A 15,816-nucleotide genomic window follows, 5' to 3' on the forward strand; every position below is an offset into this window, starting at 1 on the left:
CTGGGACGCTGTAATTCTGCATATGGTACACAAGAGTCTTAGACCACTGGGAATGATACCTCAAGTCGCACACAGTACCTGATACAACTCAGTATTGCCCTGTGGTTACTAAGGCAAACTGGTCCATCACTGTGTTGGGTACATTCTGTGATTCTGAAAGAATATTTAACTTAAAGAGACTTTATGTTTTGGTGCCAATATCTCATTATATCATTTCAAGCTAATACTACAGCTTACGTATGCCAATTTATTTGGTTATGCAAAAAATCACACATACAGTCAGGCATGCACTTTACACTGTGCAAAGAAGCCCCTTTGTTTATCACAGTATAAAACTGTTGTTGCTTTTTTGTTCCATCACATAAAGCACTTTGCAGCACAGTTTCACACAAATGCAGTTCAATCAGACTCAGTTTATATGTTGTATTTACTACTACACTGTAATCACATTCACCAAAATTGTGATTACACAGCATTAATGTACAAAACTTATACCAAGAAACATTGTGTGGACATGTCTGGAGTTGCAGTGTTGATTTTTCTTTTCACTTTTCTCAGCCAAACAACACAAATTCCCACTGTGGGACAAAAGACTGGCAGCTGTTCTACCTGTACATGATAAAGTATGCACTAAAGAGTCCAATGTGTCACAGTCCCATGACAGACTAAACCTGCACAAGAAGCACAAAGGACTAAAATGTAGCAGTCATCTCATAATACTGCAAAAGAGATGTTAACCGGCCAAAAGTTACACATCCAGTAACATTTCAACCAATTCTGCTGTGAAAGAGGATAATATGATTTTATATATGGGGGAAAAAAAAGGAATCAGAGGAAAAAGTTTTCATCTCTTCATCTGTCCCCTCTACCACAGACTTTGCCCACCCTCTATGACTAAGTTATGCCCTGTCATGTAGTCGGAGGCGTCAGATGCCAAGTAGACCACTGCAGCTTGCAGGTCTGTCACTTGAGCCAGTCTACCAGCAGGGATATCTGACAGCCAGCGCTGCACCAGAGGCCTCAGACTCTCCGAGTGGATGAGAGGGGTGTCAACAATCCCCCTGAAAAGAGAGACAGAGAAAGTAAGACAGAGAAAGGGGAAAGCAGACACACACACACACACACACACAAACACACACACACACACACACAATGGAATCAGAAGGCATCACAGTTGAGAGCCAGGAGTGACAGCGTTGTTTCAGAGCCACCACTTTGGTGACAAAAATAAACCCAATTATCCTTTGAAGAAAGGGCATGGCATGGCATCTCTGATGATATTTACTGTGGGACTGGTGGCACTTTAATGACTGGCACATCTCAGGAAGAGCTCATGGGTACGAGGGGACGTCTGGCATAATTTGCTCATAGCCTTTGGTTAACTACTTATTATATGTAACGCCCTCACATTCCCGCCCCCGATACATGATTAAAATGTGCCTGAACCACTTTGATGCTGAGGCAAAGTATTTAGTAGGAAACCATGAGAAAACAACTGCGTTTAGATTAAATGTACAACCCTGTCACAACAAATGCACGTCTTACTTTTAGTACAGTGAAATATCACAGGCCAAACGTTTGGCAAATTATGTCAACACGTCCGCTTGTGTCTAGTACGAGACGACTTCTGACTTTTCACACAATTGACGTGAAAGACTAAAAGCTTTCGGGCCCGAATCATGTATCCCAGTGCCTTGAAATGGAATTCCAACATTTGGCTAAATTAGCACTTCCAAGGAGCGTGTGACACCTTGGTTAACATATTCCACCTCAATTATATTTCTCTTCAGCTGCCCTGTTATCTGGAACCTTTCCTGGCAATCAGAGGTACTGTTTTCCCTCAGCCAATTTTCTAGATAATGCAGCTTATCACCGCTGCGGCTAAGGTTGCCAATGGAATCAGGCTCCAGTCAACCTCGTGAGCGCTAATTGTGTCCCTTTTTTATGCATATTTACCGACTGTCACTTCAAAGAAATCAGCGGCCCATTGAGACACCCAGTTAGCGAGGGGGAGACAGAATTGCTTCTTTGCAAATTAAAATTAGCAAACAAGCTGCCGATAAATAAAGCTGAGCGCGGCGCGTGTGTGAGGGCTTTGTTCTGGGGCTGTGACTGGGCCTGGCTTGCCCGGTGCCACCAGACGGATTTGCACAGGGATGGCTGGGGCTATGGGATGCTTCACTTAACACGCACTCTCCCCCCTACACTCACAAACACACAAGCCCTTCCTGTGTTCTCTTTTCTTCGCCCTGCTCAGCTTCACAGACAAATGGATACAAACAAGGCGCTATTGTTGCGCCGACACTTGGAGTGAGGTTGCAAATTTGATTCCCTAATTGAATAGAACAATTAGAGCAAGTCTTTGGTCGATTCATCCCTCAAGACGTCATCTAATTAAGCACTGATGCATTGTTTGAGGACTTAAATTAGTGCATCATTCTCAAATGGGGCTCTTCATATGAAAGCAAACACTAATCACCACTTTCCTCAGCTGCTGAATTCCCTTGCAACGCTCAAAGGTGTGTTTCTTGGCACGACGGCGTAAAACAGAAGAAGGCCAAGAACGGACGGCACTTACGGTGAGATGCAGTTGACACGCACTCCTCTGTCAATCCATTCAGTGCCCAGAGTCTGAGTCAGTTTGACCACCCCGGCTTTGGATGTGTTGTAGGAAAGCTGCTTCTGAGGATGTGGGACTGCAGGGTAAAATAGAAAAATAAAAAAAATGAAAATCTGTTAACCCTAAATGAACAAAACACAATCACTGATAAAGATAACATTTAGTGCATCATTAATAATGGTATGTAATTTGTTTTTCACTTTTTATCCCTGAAAACCAGAGAAAAACTAACAAAGGCTAAGTATGAACAGGCCCTTAACAACCTACACACTTTATACTCCCGACTCCTGCAGTTTCTTGTGAATACTACATAAAAGCACCTCCATTAGCTGCTTGGAGACTGGCGGATGAGGCCATGTAAAATTAATTGCTTATAATGTCCAGTTATGCTCTGTCCTGAGCAACAAAGGCAGGGAGCCATTTGTTTGCCTTGACCATCACAGATGCTGCACGCTGCATGGGATGCCGGGACAGGGGCTCATTTTCTGCTGGTTGATTAATCATCACAAGGAAGGCTCCAAGTTACATACAACTTTAGTAGTTAACCTCATCACCCGCCGATCTGACTGCCAAATGGCTTCAGTGTGAGGCCGAGATGATAAATACTGGCCAGCTGCAGAGAGGCAGGGACCGGTCCTGGGGAGAACAAGCTGGAGCATCCTGACTATATTGTTAGTATGCAAGGAGGAAAAAATGGATGCTGGAAAAGGCTGGAGAAGTGAGATGTTAACAGGCGGGACATCGGCATCAGAGCCGAGAGCATGGTTGAGTAGGATTGTGTATAGCATGGCGAGATAGAAGAGGAAGGTGAGGCTAGGCTGGGCTGGGCTGGGCTGGATAAGTGTAGGCTAGGACCTCAGAGGAGCAGATGAGGAGGAGCAGAGCCCAGGGCTTACACGCAGATTGAAGGTGAAATCCGACTTATCAGGACAGGAAACACAGCTCAAAATGCCTAACAGCACTAATCCTCGCTCAAGACCTGATGATACGGCCCCAAAATACCATTCAGAAAATGCCTTCATCCTTTAAATAAACCTGCATTGATGTTTTTCGCCGTCTTAAAGAGCAATAATCCCCAGAGAAGGGAAAAAGGAGGTAGAAGGAGAGCATTCTCCAAAGCCTTCTTTAACATTCACCCTGCTGCTTATTGCCCATTTCAAGAGGGAGAAAACATGCTCTTTATCAGGCACGCCTTTACATTTGGAATTCTTCAGAGCAGATAAGGAGTTCAAATGATGCACTCTTTTTTCCCAGAATGGTGCTGCTGTTGAAATATACATTACTATGCAGCTGAGATCTGCAGGCGTGAGAGTCACAAATGCCTCAGCGAGGTCATCGTGCAGCTTAAACAAAAAAAAAAAAAAAAAAAAAAAAAAAAAAAAAAAGTGACCATATCAACTTAGATAGATCCTGTCTGGCTGTCTTTGAGATGCTCATTCAGACAAAAAAAAAAAAAAAAAATCATTGTTGATGGTTGAGAGTGTGTGTGTGTGTGTGGGGCGGGAGTGTTAGTGGGCACAGGCACACATTCCATTCAGCAGATGGACAAAAAGCTGTCATTGTGCATTTTAATTGGGCATTTACGGCTGCTTTTTGGGCTTCCACTTGGCTAGAACAGGTCCCATCTGATTACACATTATGACAATATTATAACAGATGTCCACACCAATAAAGTAAATTCCTGAAGGACTGTACGTAATGTGAGTAATTGATCATTTTTTTTACACCAGCCTCTATTTACCAGCATGCTCCTGTTTTACAGATTGCCCCTGCAGTCGGGACTGGGGCCCATATGGCACAGAGGTTTACGGGCGATTTGACTGTATTGCTGATGAAGTGTTGCTGTTTCTCTGGAGGAACCTGTTGGAGAAGGAATATTACACTGGTGCTGCGAATTACAAGCGCTTTACTAAGCTCTCACTAAACTCTAAAAGTGTCTTCCGCTTGTTCAAACAAGGCCGCTGGCACAGGCTGGGGTTTTGCCTCTGCTCAGGAACCCTCCCTTCCCAAGTTGGACCTGAGGTTGCCTTGCACATCCTCCAGACAGCTCCGCAGAGAGGGGATGTTTATTATGATGCAAAAGTGCCTCGGTGAGATGCAATCACAAAACTTCCTGCTGTGCTTACTGTATGCATCTCTATAGAACAGTTTAACTAGGGTACAAGTTACAAAGGAGAAAAGCTGCTTAATCCTATTTTAAATGTGCAGGTTCAATTCTTTCTTTGTGTCACATAAACAGAGACGCCGCGAGACAAAATCCAAGCTGATTTCTTTCTCATTTCAACACTGCAGCTGCAGCCATCTAAGTCATGTATGACGTCTTTCTGTCTCATGATACAAACTGTTTAATGTGATGTGTAGTCCTGCACATAGCTGTTGAGCACAAATGTATTTAACTCTCGCTTCCGCCCCCTCCTCCTCTCAGCGCAACTCTCCACGCCAAATGGAGAGATTAAAAGCAGACATGGAGGGGCTCCAGAGAGAAGGTGGGGGAATAGAATAGAATCATCACTCACCTATTAGACTGGCCATGGAGGCTGTGTTGATAATCTTGCCATATCCTTGCTTCAACATCACTCTACCTGCTGCCTAAGGCAAGGATTCACAGGAAAGAGACACATTAAACACTGCGTTATGGCACTGATATGCAACCAAGAGCCTGAGCACAGATCAACACAACAACATGTGGGTTATCCTTAGAGACAGATGTAGTGGTTAAACAACATTTGGTGCATGTTAGCTGCGCGTGAGGCACATTGGGGCATATATGTACTTGACTGACAGCAACTAGACTAAATTTAGTGACGACAGAGTAGCTTAAGCTGGTTGGACAATTAGAAATTAGGTCATATTTTAATTTAAATACATAAATAGACTACTTGTGATACAGAATATAGTTGGTTTTTCAGCATGTTGTAATGCCATAATTAAAAGTATTTGCAACTGACTGCAAATACATTGCCAATTTTAAGTTTAGAGTATGAAACAACTCTTTGCATCACTTTAACAGCTGTACAAATGAGTCTATAATAATATTAGGCCCAGTATACAACATGAATTTGCCATTTTTCTTTTGAAAATTGCAGTTAAAATGTTGACTATTTATGGCTTGACAGAATTTCTCTGCTTTAAAGTCCTTTTGAAAACCCATTCAATGTTACGACAGACTGTTAAGACAGTTGTATATGCAACCAGAAGTTTTTTTTATACTTTAATCATAAATGTCCTGCATTGTTTTATATTCTTAACAAAAAAAAAGGTGCAGAAGAAAAAAAAAAGACAGTTGTTTTTAAAGTAAAAAAAAAAATAAAAGTGAATTTCTATACTAATCAGGTGATGCAAACCTGACAGCACATGAAAGTCCCCCTCAGGTTGACGTTAAAGGTTTGGTCCCACTCCTCTAGACTAGTATCTTCACTAGCTGAGTTCATGTTGATGCCGGCGTTGTTACATGCAACGTGGATCGTTCCCCATTTGGAGACAATAGTGTCAATCATCCTCTGGACATCGCCTGATTTGCTTATGTCAGCTGTGATCGAAATGGCATTGATACCTGTTTTAAAAAAAAAAAAAAAACTCAATTAGAATACTGTGTGCAATGTAAGACACCTCAATCCTTAGAAATGCATTTCCAGCAATATGACAAAAAGAATCATGAACATGATTGAACAAAACAATAAAATATAGTAGAAATACTACTGAATGCTCTTTTTATGTATTCATTATGTTGAAAGAAAGAAGGAAAAGTGAGAAATCACTCATCGTTATGATGGAACATATTTGGCCAAGGACGTGTTAGCCTTGAATCTGCTGCCATCTGCTGGCCAAAACCCAACAACTGACATTTGACACAAATATGAACAGAACAAACTCTAGTTTGGGATGTGCTGATAATTGACCCATAAAAGCTTCTGCATTAAGAGCATCACTCATCAGTGCAACAATCTGTTGTTGCTAATTAAGCTGTTTCACCAGATTGCGGCCAATGTAAAACAATGAGTCTTGCAGGTTTAAACAGGAGGCGTCTCTGAGGAGTCTTGTGATTTTCTAATTTTCGTGTTACCTTGGGTTAGTATCTGTCACGTCATTCATCCGCTCCTAAGACAGTCCAAGGCGAATGGTGTATGTTATGAGAGAAGCAAAGAGCTACTGTAGGTAAATATGTATAGGCATCTTTGAGTTTGCAATACATGAAATGATTCAACAAGCTTTTAGTTGCATCTATACTAAATGAGTAACAGGAAAAAGTGACAGAAAAGTAATCAGTAACTGTGTTGATAATGGATTTGCTGCCTCAATAATGCCCTTGACACTACTGTAAAATAAACAGCTTATATTTTTAGACTGTTGGGTCTGCTGGTGGGCTTTTGTTGCCTTCTCTCATACACTATCACTGCTGTAACGTGATACCAGTACCCAGCACCCAGCACAACACTAATAAGTCTGCCAGTAGAAACTTCCATTACATGCACCTAACCTGCCTGGACTTGAACACTGTTGTTTTGCACACCTTACCCATGCACCTTATGTCCTGCAAATTACCTGAACGTAAATATTGTGCATTTTATTGATGACTCCTGTATAAAATTTCATATTAGAAGTCCTATTAACACTGATGTGACTGCGTCCACGTAAAGTCAAAATGTTGCTCTGTCGCGGGACCTGTTGTATAGGCAGTTAGGGAGTTTTGCCAAGTGAATATATTTCTCCTCCAGCGAGCCTGGAAGAAATATGAAGCTAAATTTCTGAAATGGTTAGGATAAAATGAGGAAACTCAGCTCATGCTGACACGTCGTACCTTTAAGAAACAGCTCCGTAGCCACTGTTCCAGCTTTCACTTTATCCAGGTCAACCACAGCCACCTTCGCACCAGCCTCTCCCAGGGCATGGGCAAATGCTCGGCCTATGCCCTGCCCAGCACCCGTCACGTAGGCCACCTTTCCATCAAGACGCATGCGATCTAGGATGGAGCGACCCTTGACCCCACGGAAAACCTCATCATCTGTTATTTTACCCTAACACAAAGAACAACATAAGCAGATGTGATAAGCGACGCTCATCAGTTTAGGTATGATTCCATGTCAGAACTGGCCCAGTGGGGTCTAATTACTGCAGTTATCTAACCTGTGCTTGCAAGCACTCAGAGGCCAGAGATACCCGGCGTATAATACTGATACCATCTCTCAGGGGGATAATGACCTTTGAAACAAGAAGGACATTGTTAACATAAAAAAGGAATAACTGTCCAGCACATACACAATCATGTGAAGATTAGATTTAAAAAACGTACCTGCTCCACACGTGGATCTTTAGAGACATACTGGTTGAAATCTCGCAGCGCCAGTCCATTGTCGTCTGTGGTGTCTTTAAGATAAACCTTGGCTTTGAACAGGCAGTTGTCTACACACATGACCCCTTGTAATCTCAGCAGGTTGTTCTCCAGGATAAAGTTGTAGTAGTTGATGTAATTATTCTTGTCAGCATCAATGAAGACCATATCAAACTGTTCACCTGCAGCGGCCAATTCCTGAAAGGGATGGGGAGAAAAAAGTATTGTTTTCGTGGCTCTTGACTCTTCTGAAGCAAAATATTTCATGTAACTTGCAGTAACTATAATTGTGCTACATACATACATACATACATACTTTAAAATGTCAATAGTTCTCTTACCTTTAGGGTGTCCATGGCTGATCCAGTCTTGACAATAATCTTCTTGCCATGTGGGGACTTGTCAAAAAAGGGTTGAGCAAACTCTTTGAGGTACGGCTCCAACTCGCATGCGATTAAGCAGCCGTCTTCGGGAAGCCCTTCAGCCATGGACAGGGCTCCGTATCCAGTGAACATCCCAATTTCTAAGACCCTCTTGGCTTGACTCATGTGGATCAGCATCTTCAGAGTCTGTCCTGCCGACACACCAGCGAGTACATTATCATAGGAGGTTAAATTGGGTGTGTATAATGACAATGAGCCTGTAAAGGTCTAACCTTCAACATGTCCAGTGATGCACTCCCTAGGAAGCCGGAACATTGTCTTACCCTCCTTGTGCACTTGGTCCCAGTCATGAGATACTGTTTTTCTACAATGAATTATGAATACAAACATTAGACACACTATTTTTATTTAGAGCTTCAGATGATTGTGTATTCAAGGTCAAGACATACTGATAAAGCTCTGCCAGAGGTTCACTCTCCTGTGTGGTCATTTTCTCCAGGTAGGGATCCAGGCCACTGGCTATGTCCAGAGCCTTCTGCAAGTGACTTCTCAGCTCTTCTGGGACATTAACACTTGCTGTAGCTATGTCTTTGGCTTTTGTCAGGAGATCCACAAGGACTTCCACTGGGGTGTCAGGAACTAAGGGAATCAAACAATGTATTTGGATTTAGTAATCAGCTACCTGGTTTCTGCTTCAGGCTTGGGTGGAATAGGGAGGAGCCCTGAAGCAAGTTCTAGGATTTGTTCGAAAGTTAAAAATTCTTGGAAGCAGTCTGTCAAATGAGCATATTTGCCAGTTCCCATCACTTTCTATGATAATAACCTCAACATCATTAGGTTTCTGGCAGTTGGTCAAACAAACAAAAGCCATTTGACATGTTAACACTCGTGTTTTTGCCCGGTTGACAATCCAGCATTGGCTTGAACTGTAAATAATGTAGATTATTCAGTGACCTATCAATATTTGATTAAATATCAAATCAGTTCCTTGGTGTATCAAATGGTGGAATCATATAAATAAAACTTGGAAAGTGTTTATTTAGGTTTGTTAAAGCTCAAACATGACATGTTGAATGAGTTTGCTCTCCTCACTCAACAGTCCTACAGACACATCAGAGAGAAAAGCCAAAATGCATTAAAGCACTGCACATTTACAATTACTAATCTATGATCAAAAATGTAGCTCATTTAATTAACTCACTGCTTCAGTCTTTCTGCATATTTTGCATGTATTTTCCTTTGGCAGATGCCTTTACACAAAACGACTTAGTGAAGAACACACGCCAGGACCAACTTGGAGCTCAGTGTCTTGCCCAAGGACGCTTCACAGGAGCCGCGGGGGTTGGGAATCTAACCATCGCCCCTGCAGATTTGTCCTGGCACCGTGAACCAGACCGACAGGCTCCTTGTGTTTGTGTGATGTGTGTAGTAAGACACATTTAGTCTGAATGAATGAATAAGCCGCAGAGACGCGCTGCGTCCCACAGTGGTCACACGTGTTGACTGTTGATACCCAGACTAACCCCGCAATAAAAGTGGAAGCTGCGATCTTACCTTTATCGACCGGCATGGTGCGCGTATGGGCGGGACGAGTGCGGGGCAGCTGTCAGCGTCAGTGGGGAAAGCTGCTGGAGGAGTTTCTGTTATATCACTGCAAATGTAGCTGCAGACTGTTGAGTAAGGGGGAGTGACCCGGATCCCGAGCTCAGTTGCACAACAGGTGAAAAATGCTCATTATCCAACGGCACGTGGCACGCGTCCATGAGGTGGGGTGCAGGGTGGGGTGGGGGGGTCCATGAATTTTCATAAACCTAGAAGACAGAGACAGACAAACAGACAAAGAGAGGCAGAGGTGACTTCTGCAGAAAGGAACACACGTGGCAGAGTTCTCAGGTGGCTTCCTGGTTCACTGTGCAGCCGCCTAACACGCATGGAAATTGATTTTTAGAGGCTTTATGAAGTTTGAGCCTCGTGATAAGCTAAGTGTAACTGTGACCCATGACCCCGAGAAAGGGGGAAGACAGGGAGCAAGACACCAGTAAGATGATGAAGTTATTGGTGCAGAAATTCAGACTAAATAGGCATCACATTATTATTTTCCATTTCTGCTTTTCATTGCAAACTACGGAACATATTTGACTGGGTTCTTCAAATTGATTAAAATCTATTCAAAGTTACTAGTAGTACGCAAAGGCAGGATTGTATCTGGTTTTCAGCTAATTGTCAGATGATTAAGACCAATGATTAAGAAAAGTCAGTAAATCAACCAAAACATTTGTGTGATTTTGACACTAGCCACATGTTCTGTACTGATCAACTTTAACAATCAGAGATTATGAAGTTGAAACTTGTTTTGGGCTGTGTTACTTAGTAGTAGTAGTAGTTAAGAACGGGTTTAGCTAAAGCAGAACTTATAGTTGTATACATGTCCTTTTGTACAATTGCAGGATAATTGCAATGTGCAAGTAGCACAATAGGAGAAGAGATTGAGCAAAGTTTGGCACTATAACGTACTTGAAAAGACACAGAAACATTTAGAACTGGAATAATATACAGTGCTTCATCATCAGCTGTGTAGATCCACTTTTGATTATAACTATAAATGATGTATATTTTGATACAAAAAAACTGGTATTTTTCTTGGCCATATCTCTTTCTCGTTACAATCTACTGCACTACTGATCCTATAATGCCCGCTTCACCCTTTACACCACTGCTTGTATCATGTTTTGTGAACAGCTGCTGCTGTTGATCAAGAAGCAAGACTTGAGGCAGAGGTTAGCAGCACATTCGCACAACAACCTCCACAACTCTGAAATAGCCTTCCTTCGGGAATCAGCCATGAAACCTCAGTGCATGCTTATATTAAATGCACTGTGAAAACTGGATATACATCTATTTGTCACGTGTGACTTTGAGGCTGAGATATACCTTAAAGTTCGCAGGGTTCACCTGACTGCATTACGCAAAAAACGTAATGCATGTCTTTGTGCACTGACGGTGACTCAGTTCATTCTTAGAACTATTTTCCGTTTGTCATTTCACTGTACTGCTCTCAGTGGAGGCAGAAGGGAACTGAGGTAGATGTGTCACCATTCAAGTTTAATCACACGGTTTCATCCCTTACATACACATCAGAGTGTTCTGTTTGTGATACCATACATGATACATGATTCAAAGGTAGCAGCACATTTAAGTGAGACATATTAAGTAAGAAATATTGTACATACTTAAACTTAATTTAAAAAAAAATCTTTAAGAATGTTCCTCAAATGAATGGAAAAGTACAGCTTTCGCGATCATATTTCACACCTTGGTTATTACTCTTTAGTAAAGCCAGTCAAACCTGTCTCCTTCATTCAGCCACCCACACCGCGTGAATCTTATGTCATTCTCTGAGTCATGAACACATTTATCTTGATGCAACGATTGACATGTCATATAATTAAGGAATGCTATTTTTGTAGTCAGAGGAGCAGGTGTTACACAAAACAGTTACACAAAAATTGTATAAGGAAAAAAAAAAACACATGCAATGACATGTGAAAAACACTGAAAGAAAATGCTCCTCCCTTCTCTCAGGGGCATCCTCTAAATGCTTTACTTATATATAGAGTCCCCGAATGGGATAGTCGTTAAGAAAGTGATCAGCTCAGTTCACTCTTATACTTTTCAGTCATCACCTGAAGAATGGGAAAGGTTCATCTGAGGGACAACGATACAAAAGAAAAGAAAACAGAATTTAGCTTAGTGCGGGTCAAAGACACCTGGAAGCGCAAGCCGGGAAAGAAGGTCGATAAAGACAAAGTTGACTGTGTCTCTGCTTCAAAAATGTGAGTATAACTTTGTTCCTATCTCGGTGTTTGTTTACATTGGTGATGCAAAAGGTTCTTTTAACACACAGGCACCATTATCATAACCATATTATATGGTTGAATGAAAGATCAAGATGTGAAGGAATTCCTTGGATTGCAGTTAGATTCCTGCCCTGGGTCGTGGTTGGGTGCCGAGCTTTGCCAGTTCAGTTTTGCAAATTGGATAATAATAATAATAATAATAATAATAGTAAATGTATTTATAGAGAAGTTTTCTAAACATATGTTACAAAGTGCCCCGGGCAGGACTCTGGTTCCAGCTCTAGAGACTTGTGTGTTTGACAGGAGGCTCAATCTGTTGAATATTTTTGTTAAACAGATGAAAGTAAACTAGGGACTCAGGTATTTTACTCAGGTTGGAATATAGCCTGAAGTTATTCATGTTACATGCTGATTCGATTCTGTGTCAATTTGACAGCCACTGATAAATCAATCTTTACAGGATATCATCATGGATATCATAATAGTAATTCTGCTGTTAATCAGCCTGACACATTTAGAAAGCTGCAGCTCGTGTGCTTGACAGTATATGGTTACCTCAGCATTGCGACAGGTGTGCAGTAGATACTGAGGAAGTCTCTGCTTTGACTCTGAATTCCTATCAAGTACACAACAAACGCCTTAAGGTTAAGAGGGAAAGCCAAACCGAACATCTGCCTATTCTGTGAGTTTTGTAGAGTTTTTTTTTTTTGTGTGTTTTATTTCATGTTTGTTCCTGTATGAAGAGTGAGGTCTGATAATATTTATTCATCTCCTAGCCAAAACAGGGACAAGAAGTTTTGGAGGCATTGACTTTTAATCTAGCTAAATATTGTCCTTGGGAGTCAGACGCCTGTCTAATAGAAACTATTTAAGAAGCTGGTGCAAAACAGACAAGGCTCCAGTCGATATCAGCTGTTGTTTTTTGATGTTTACAGCTCAATGAGGTTTCGTCTAGTTGGAGTATAGGTTGCTGATATCAAAGTGCCAACATGTTGCACAGTTTTAAAAGTGCATTTTAAAGAGAGCTTATTATAGTCATTAATTTAGAGTATTGTTACTGTTCTGCTGCATAATTGAAAAAGTAATTATTAATTCCAAATACTACAGCCACCATTTTGACTATATAAATTAAATGACTGATGCATTATTATTCACAAAACAAAATAGGTGCTGCAGTGTAATGTACTGATAGAAACAAAAACAAACAAACAAGAAAATTGAGATTTTAATAAATATTGTTCACTTGTGTGGCAGCTATGAAATCGTCACAGAGAAGGACACCACTTGGACGGTGGTCAGCCCCATCGTCTTTACTTACAAGGTGACTGAGACCCGAGACTTGCTGGACCCAAACAATGACACACTCCTGTTGGGGCACATCTCTGACCCGCAGCAGCTGGAGGAAATGAAAAAATCAAACAAGCCATTCAAACGCTTTGTGGTCGTTGACCAAGAAGTCTACAAAATCTACGGCACCAAGATAACTGAGTATTTAGAATCCCACAATGTTCTGTACAAGATCCTGGCTCTACCAACAACTGAAGAGAACAAATCTATGGAGGTAGCCTTGACTATCCTAGAAGAGGTCAACAATTTCTGCCTTGATCGCCGCACAGAGCCTATTATTGCTATTGGTGGAGGTGTATGCCTGGATATAGTGGGTCTGGCTGCCTCGCTCTACAGGAGACGCACGCCTTATATCAGGGTTCCAACCACACTGCTCTCCTACATCGATGCAAGCGTGGGGGCAAAGACGGGGGTCAACTTTGCAAACTGCAAGAACAAGCTGGGTGCCTACATTCCACCTACTGCTGCTTTCCTCGACCTGTCCTTCATTCAAACTCTTCCTCGACGACACATTTGCAACGGGCTGGCAGAGGTGCTAAAGGTATGTTTAAGTCCGTGTATGTGGGACATTTTACCTACTGGGCAGTGATGATTCCAGTAAGTTTAAATGCATTCTGTTATGGTCCTTTCAGATGGCCTTGATGAAACACAGGGGCCTCTTTGAGCTCCTTGAGAACCATGGGAGTATGCTATTGGACACTAAGTTCCAGGATGATAAAAGTGTGTATGGGCGAAGCAGCGTACAGGCTGCATCACAAGTAACTCGTTTAGCCATCACGACGATGCTGGAGGAGCTTGCCCCTAACCTTTGGGAAGACGACCTAAACAGGCTTGTGGACTTTGGCCACCTAATTAGCCCAGCATTAGAGATGGTAATTCATTCATCAAATTTTAGAGACATAATTCTTTAGTCTATAAATAATACACATTTATCAGTCTTGAATGCTTTTGAGATTGTATCAGATATAATGTTTCATCTTTTCAATGTCACTTTCCCTCTCAATATAGAAAGTTCTACCATCCCTGCTACACGGCGAAGCAGTGAACATTGATATGTCTTACATGGTTTATGTATGTCAAGAGAGCGGGTTTTTGACAGGAGAAGAGAAGCAAAGGATCATCAACTGCATGGTAGGCCTGGAGCTGCCTGTTTGGCACGAGGAGTGTACCATGGAGCTCATACAGAAGTCTCTGCAAGACAGACTAAAGCACTCCGGTGGCTTGGTCCGAATGCCGCTGCCTGTTGGTCTTGGGGAAGCAGGTAAGAATCACTGAAAGCAGCATTGGTGGTGGGTCAGCAAAGACATAATGACTGTGACAAGTGCTTATTCACACTAGAAAGCAGCACAGTTAAATTGCACACACTAAGCTGCAAGTTTGGAGACTCGTGTAATTACTATTTGTGTGCCTAGTCTGTGATCTACTGCATTATCATGCTCCCAACCTATTAGCCCAGTTACTAATTGGACAAATTGATTTTTGAACTAGTTATTATGTTACTCTGTGTGTATGTCAAATATTATATGTACATCATTGCTAATAATCATTGCTTAATTATTGTTTTCTCTCCTTTCTTTCATTGCAGAAATTTTTAATAACATATCTTATGAGATCCTGCACAGAGCTTATGAAAAATGGTGTGATGAGCTCAATGTTTCTTCTGACAGCAACTGTGGCCCATAACTGTATCAGTTCAATCTTAGTTCACATTTTAAAGGGAACTGTTTAATATATGGTCAGTTCTTAGTACTGTAATATGCAGCAACAAAGGTTAAATGCTGCCTGCCTTGTGGATACATTTTGAGGGGTCGTAAAACAGATCAGAATTTGTTTTTTTCTTTATTTTAACAGTTTGTAATTACCATGTATGTATGACACCACTTGCTAGCTCCTTGCATGTTGTCTGTAAAATATAATAAGTATGTTTCAGTAAATATTTTTATTGTTTATCAAAAAGTGTGTGTTTGTGTGTAATAAGCCAAGGTCACTAATCTCAAGTAAAAGTTACAATTTCGTTAAGCTGAGCTAACATTTGGGTTTGCTTGTAAACATTCAGCTTGTTTTCGCACTGGGAAAGAACATAAAGGACAAGAATGTGCAAATCCAGATATGTTAAACAACCTCACACTGGTGAAAACAATGGCAAAGTTCATAAAATTACTAAAATATTTTTAGAAAAATAAAGGTTAACAGTCTCTGTTAGATAAGAAAAAACAGCTACTAGGCTAAAGGTGGAGCCAATGTTTGGTGTTTGTTTTTTGTTTTTGTTTTTTTTGTATT

At 41.4% G+C, this 15,816-nt stretch overlaps 2 protein-coding genes across 2 annotated transcripts; one reads left to right on the forward strand and one right to left on the reverse strand.

The window, feature by feature from the left end:
* Positions 1 to 250: 250 nt before the first annotated feature.
* zgc:113054 (uncharacterized protein LOC541322 homolog) lies at positions 251 to 10,031 on the reverse strand. Its single transcript, XM_026347125.1, has 11 exons — positions 9,887 to 10,031; positions 8,782 to 8,971; positions 8,605 to 8,696; positions 8,291 to 8,523; positions 7,911 to 8,147; positions 7,745 to 7,819; positions 7,419 to 7,635; positions 5,965 to 6,173; positions 5,137 to 5,209; positions 2,579 to 2,696; positions 251 to 1,061 (listed from the first exon to the last, which is right to left on the reverse strand). The coding sequence occupies exons 1-11, from the start codon at positions 9,900 to 9,902 to the stop codon at positions 866 to 868; spliced, it is 1,656 nt and encodes a 551-aa protein (XP_026202910.1). The 5' UTR covers positions 9,903 to 10,031; the 3' UTR covers positions 251 to 865.
* A 1,991-nt stretch (positions 10,032 to 12,022) lies between these two features.
* eevs (2-epi-5-epi-valiolone synthase) lies at positions 12,023 to 15,432 on the forward strand. Its single transcript, XM_026349211.1, has 5 exons — positions 12,023 to 12,165; positions 13,444 to 14,077; positions 14,169 to 14,408; positions 14,545 to 14,797; positions 15,122 to 15,432. Exons 1-5 carry the CDS (start codon positions 12,023 to 12,025, stop codon positions 15,217 to 15,219), a joined length of 1,368 nt encoding a protein of 455 aa, XP_026204996.1. The 3' UTR covers positions 15,220 to 15,432.
* Positions 15,433 to 15,816: the final 384 nt, after the last annotated feature.

The sequence above is a fragment of the Anabas testudineus genome, chromosome 5, assembly GCF_900324465.2.
Source record: "Anabas testudineus chromosome 5, fAnaTes1.2, whole genome shotgun sequence".
NCBI lineage: Eukaryota > Metazoa > Chordata > Actinopteri > Anabantiformes > Anabantidae > Anabas > Anabas testudineus.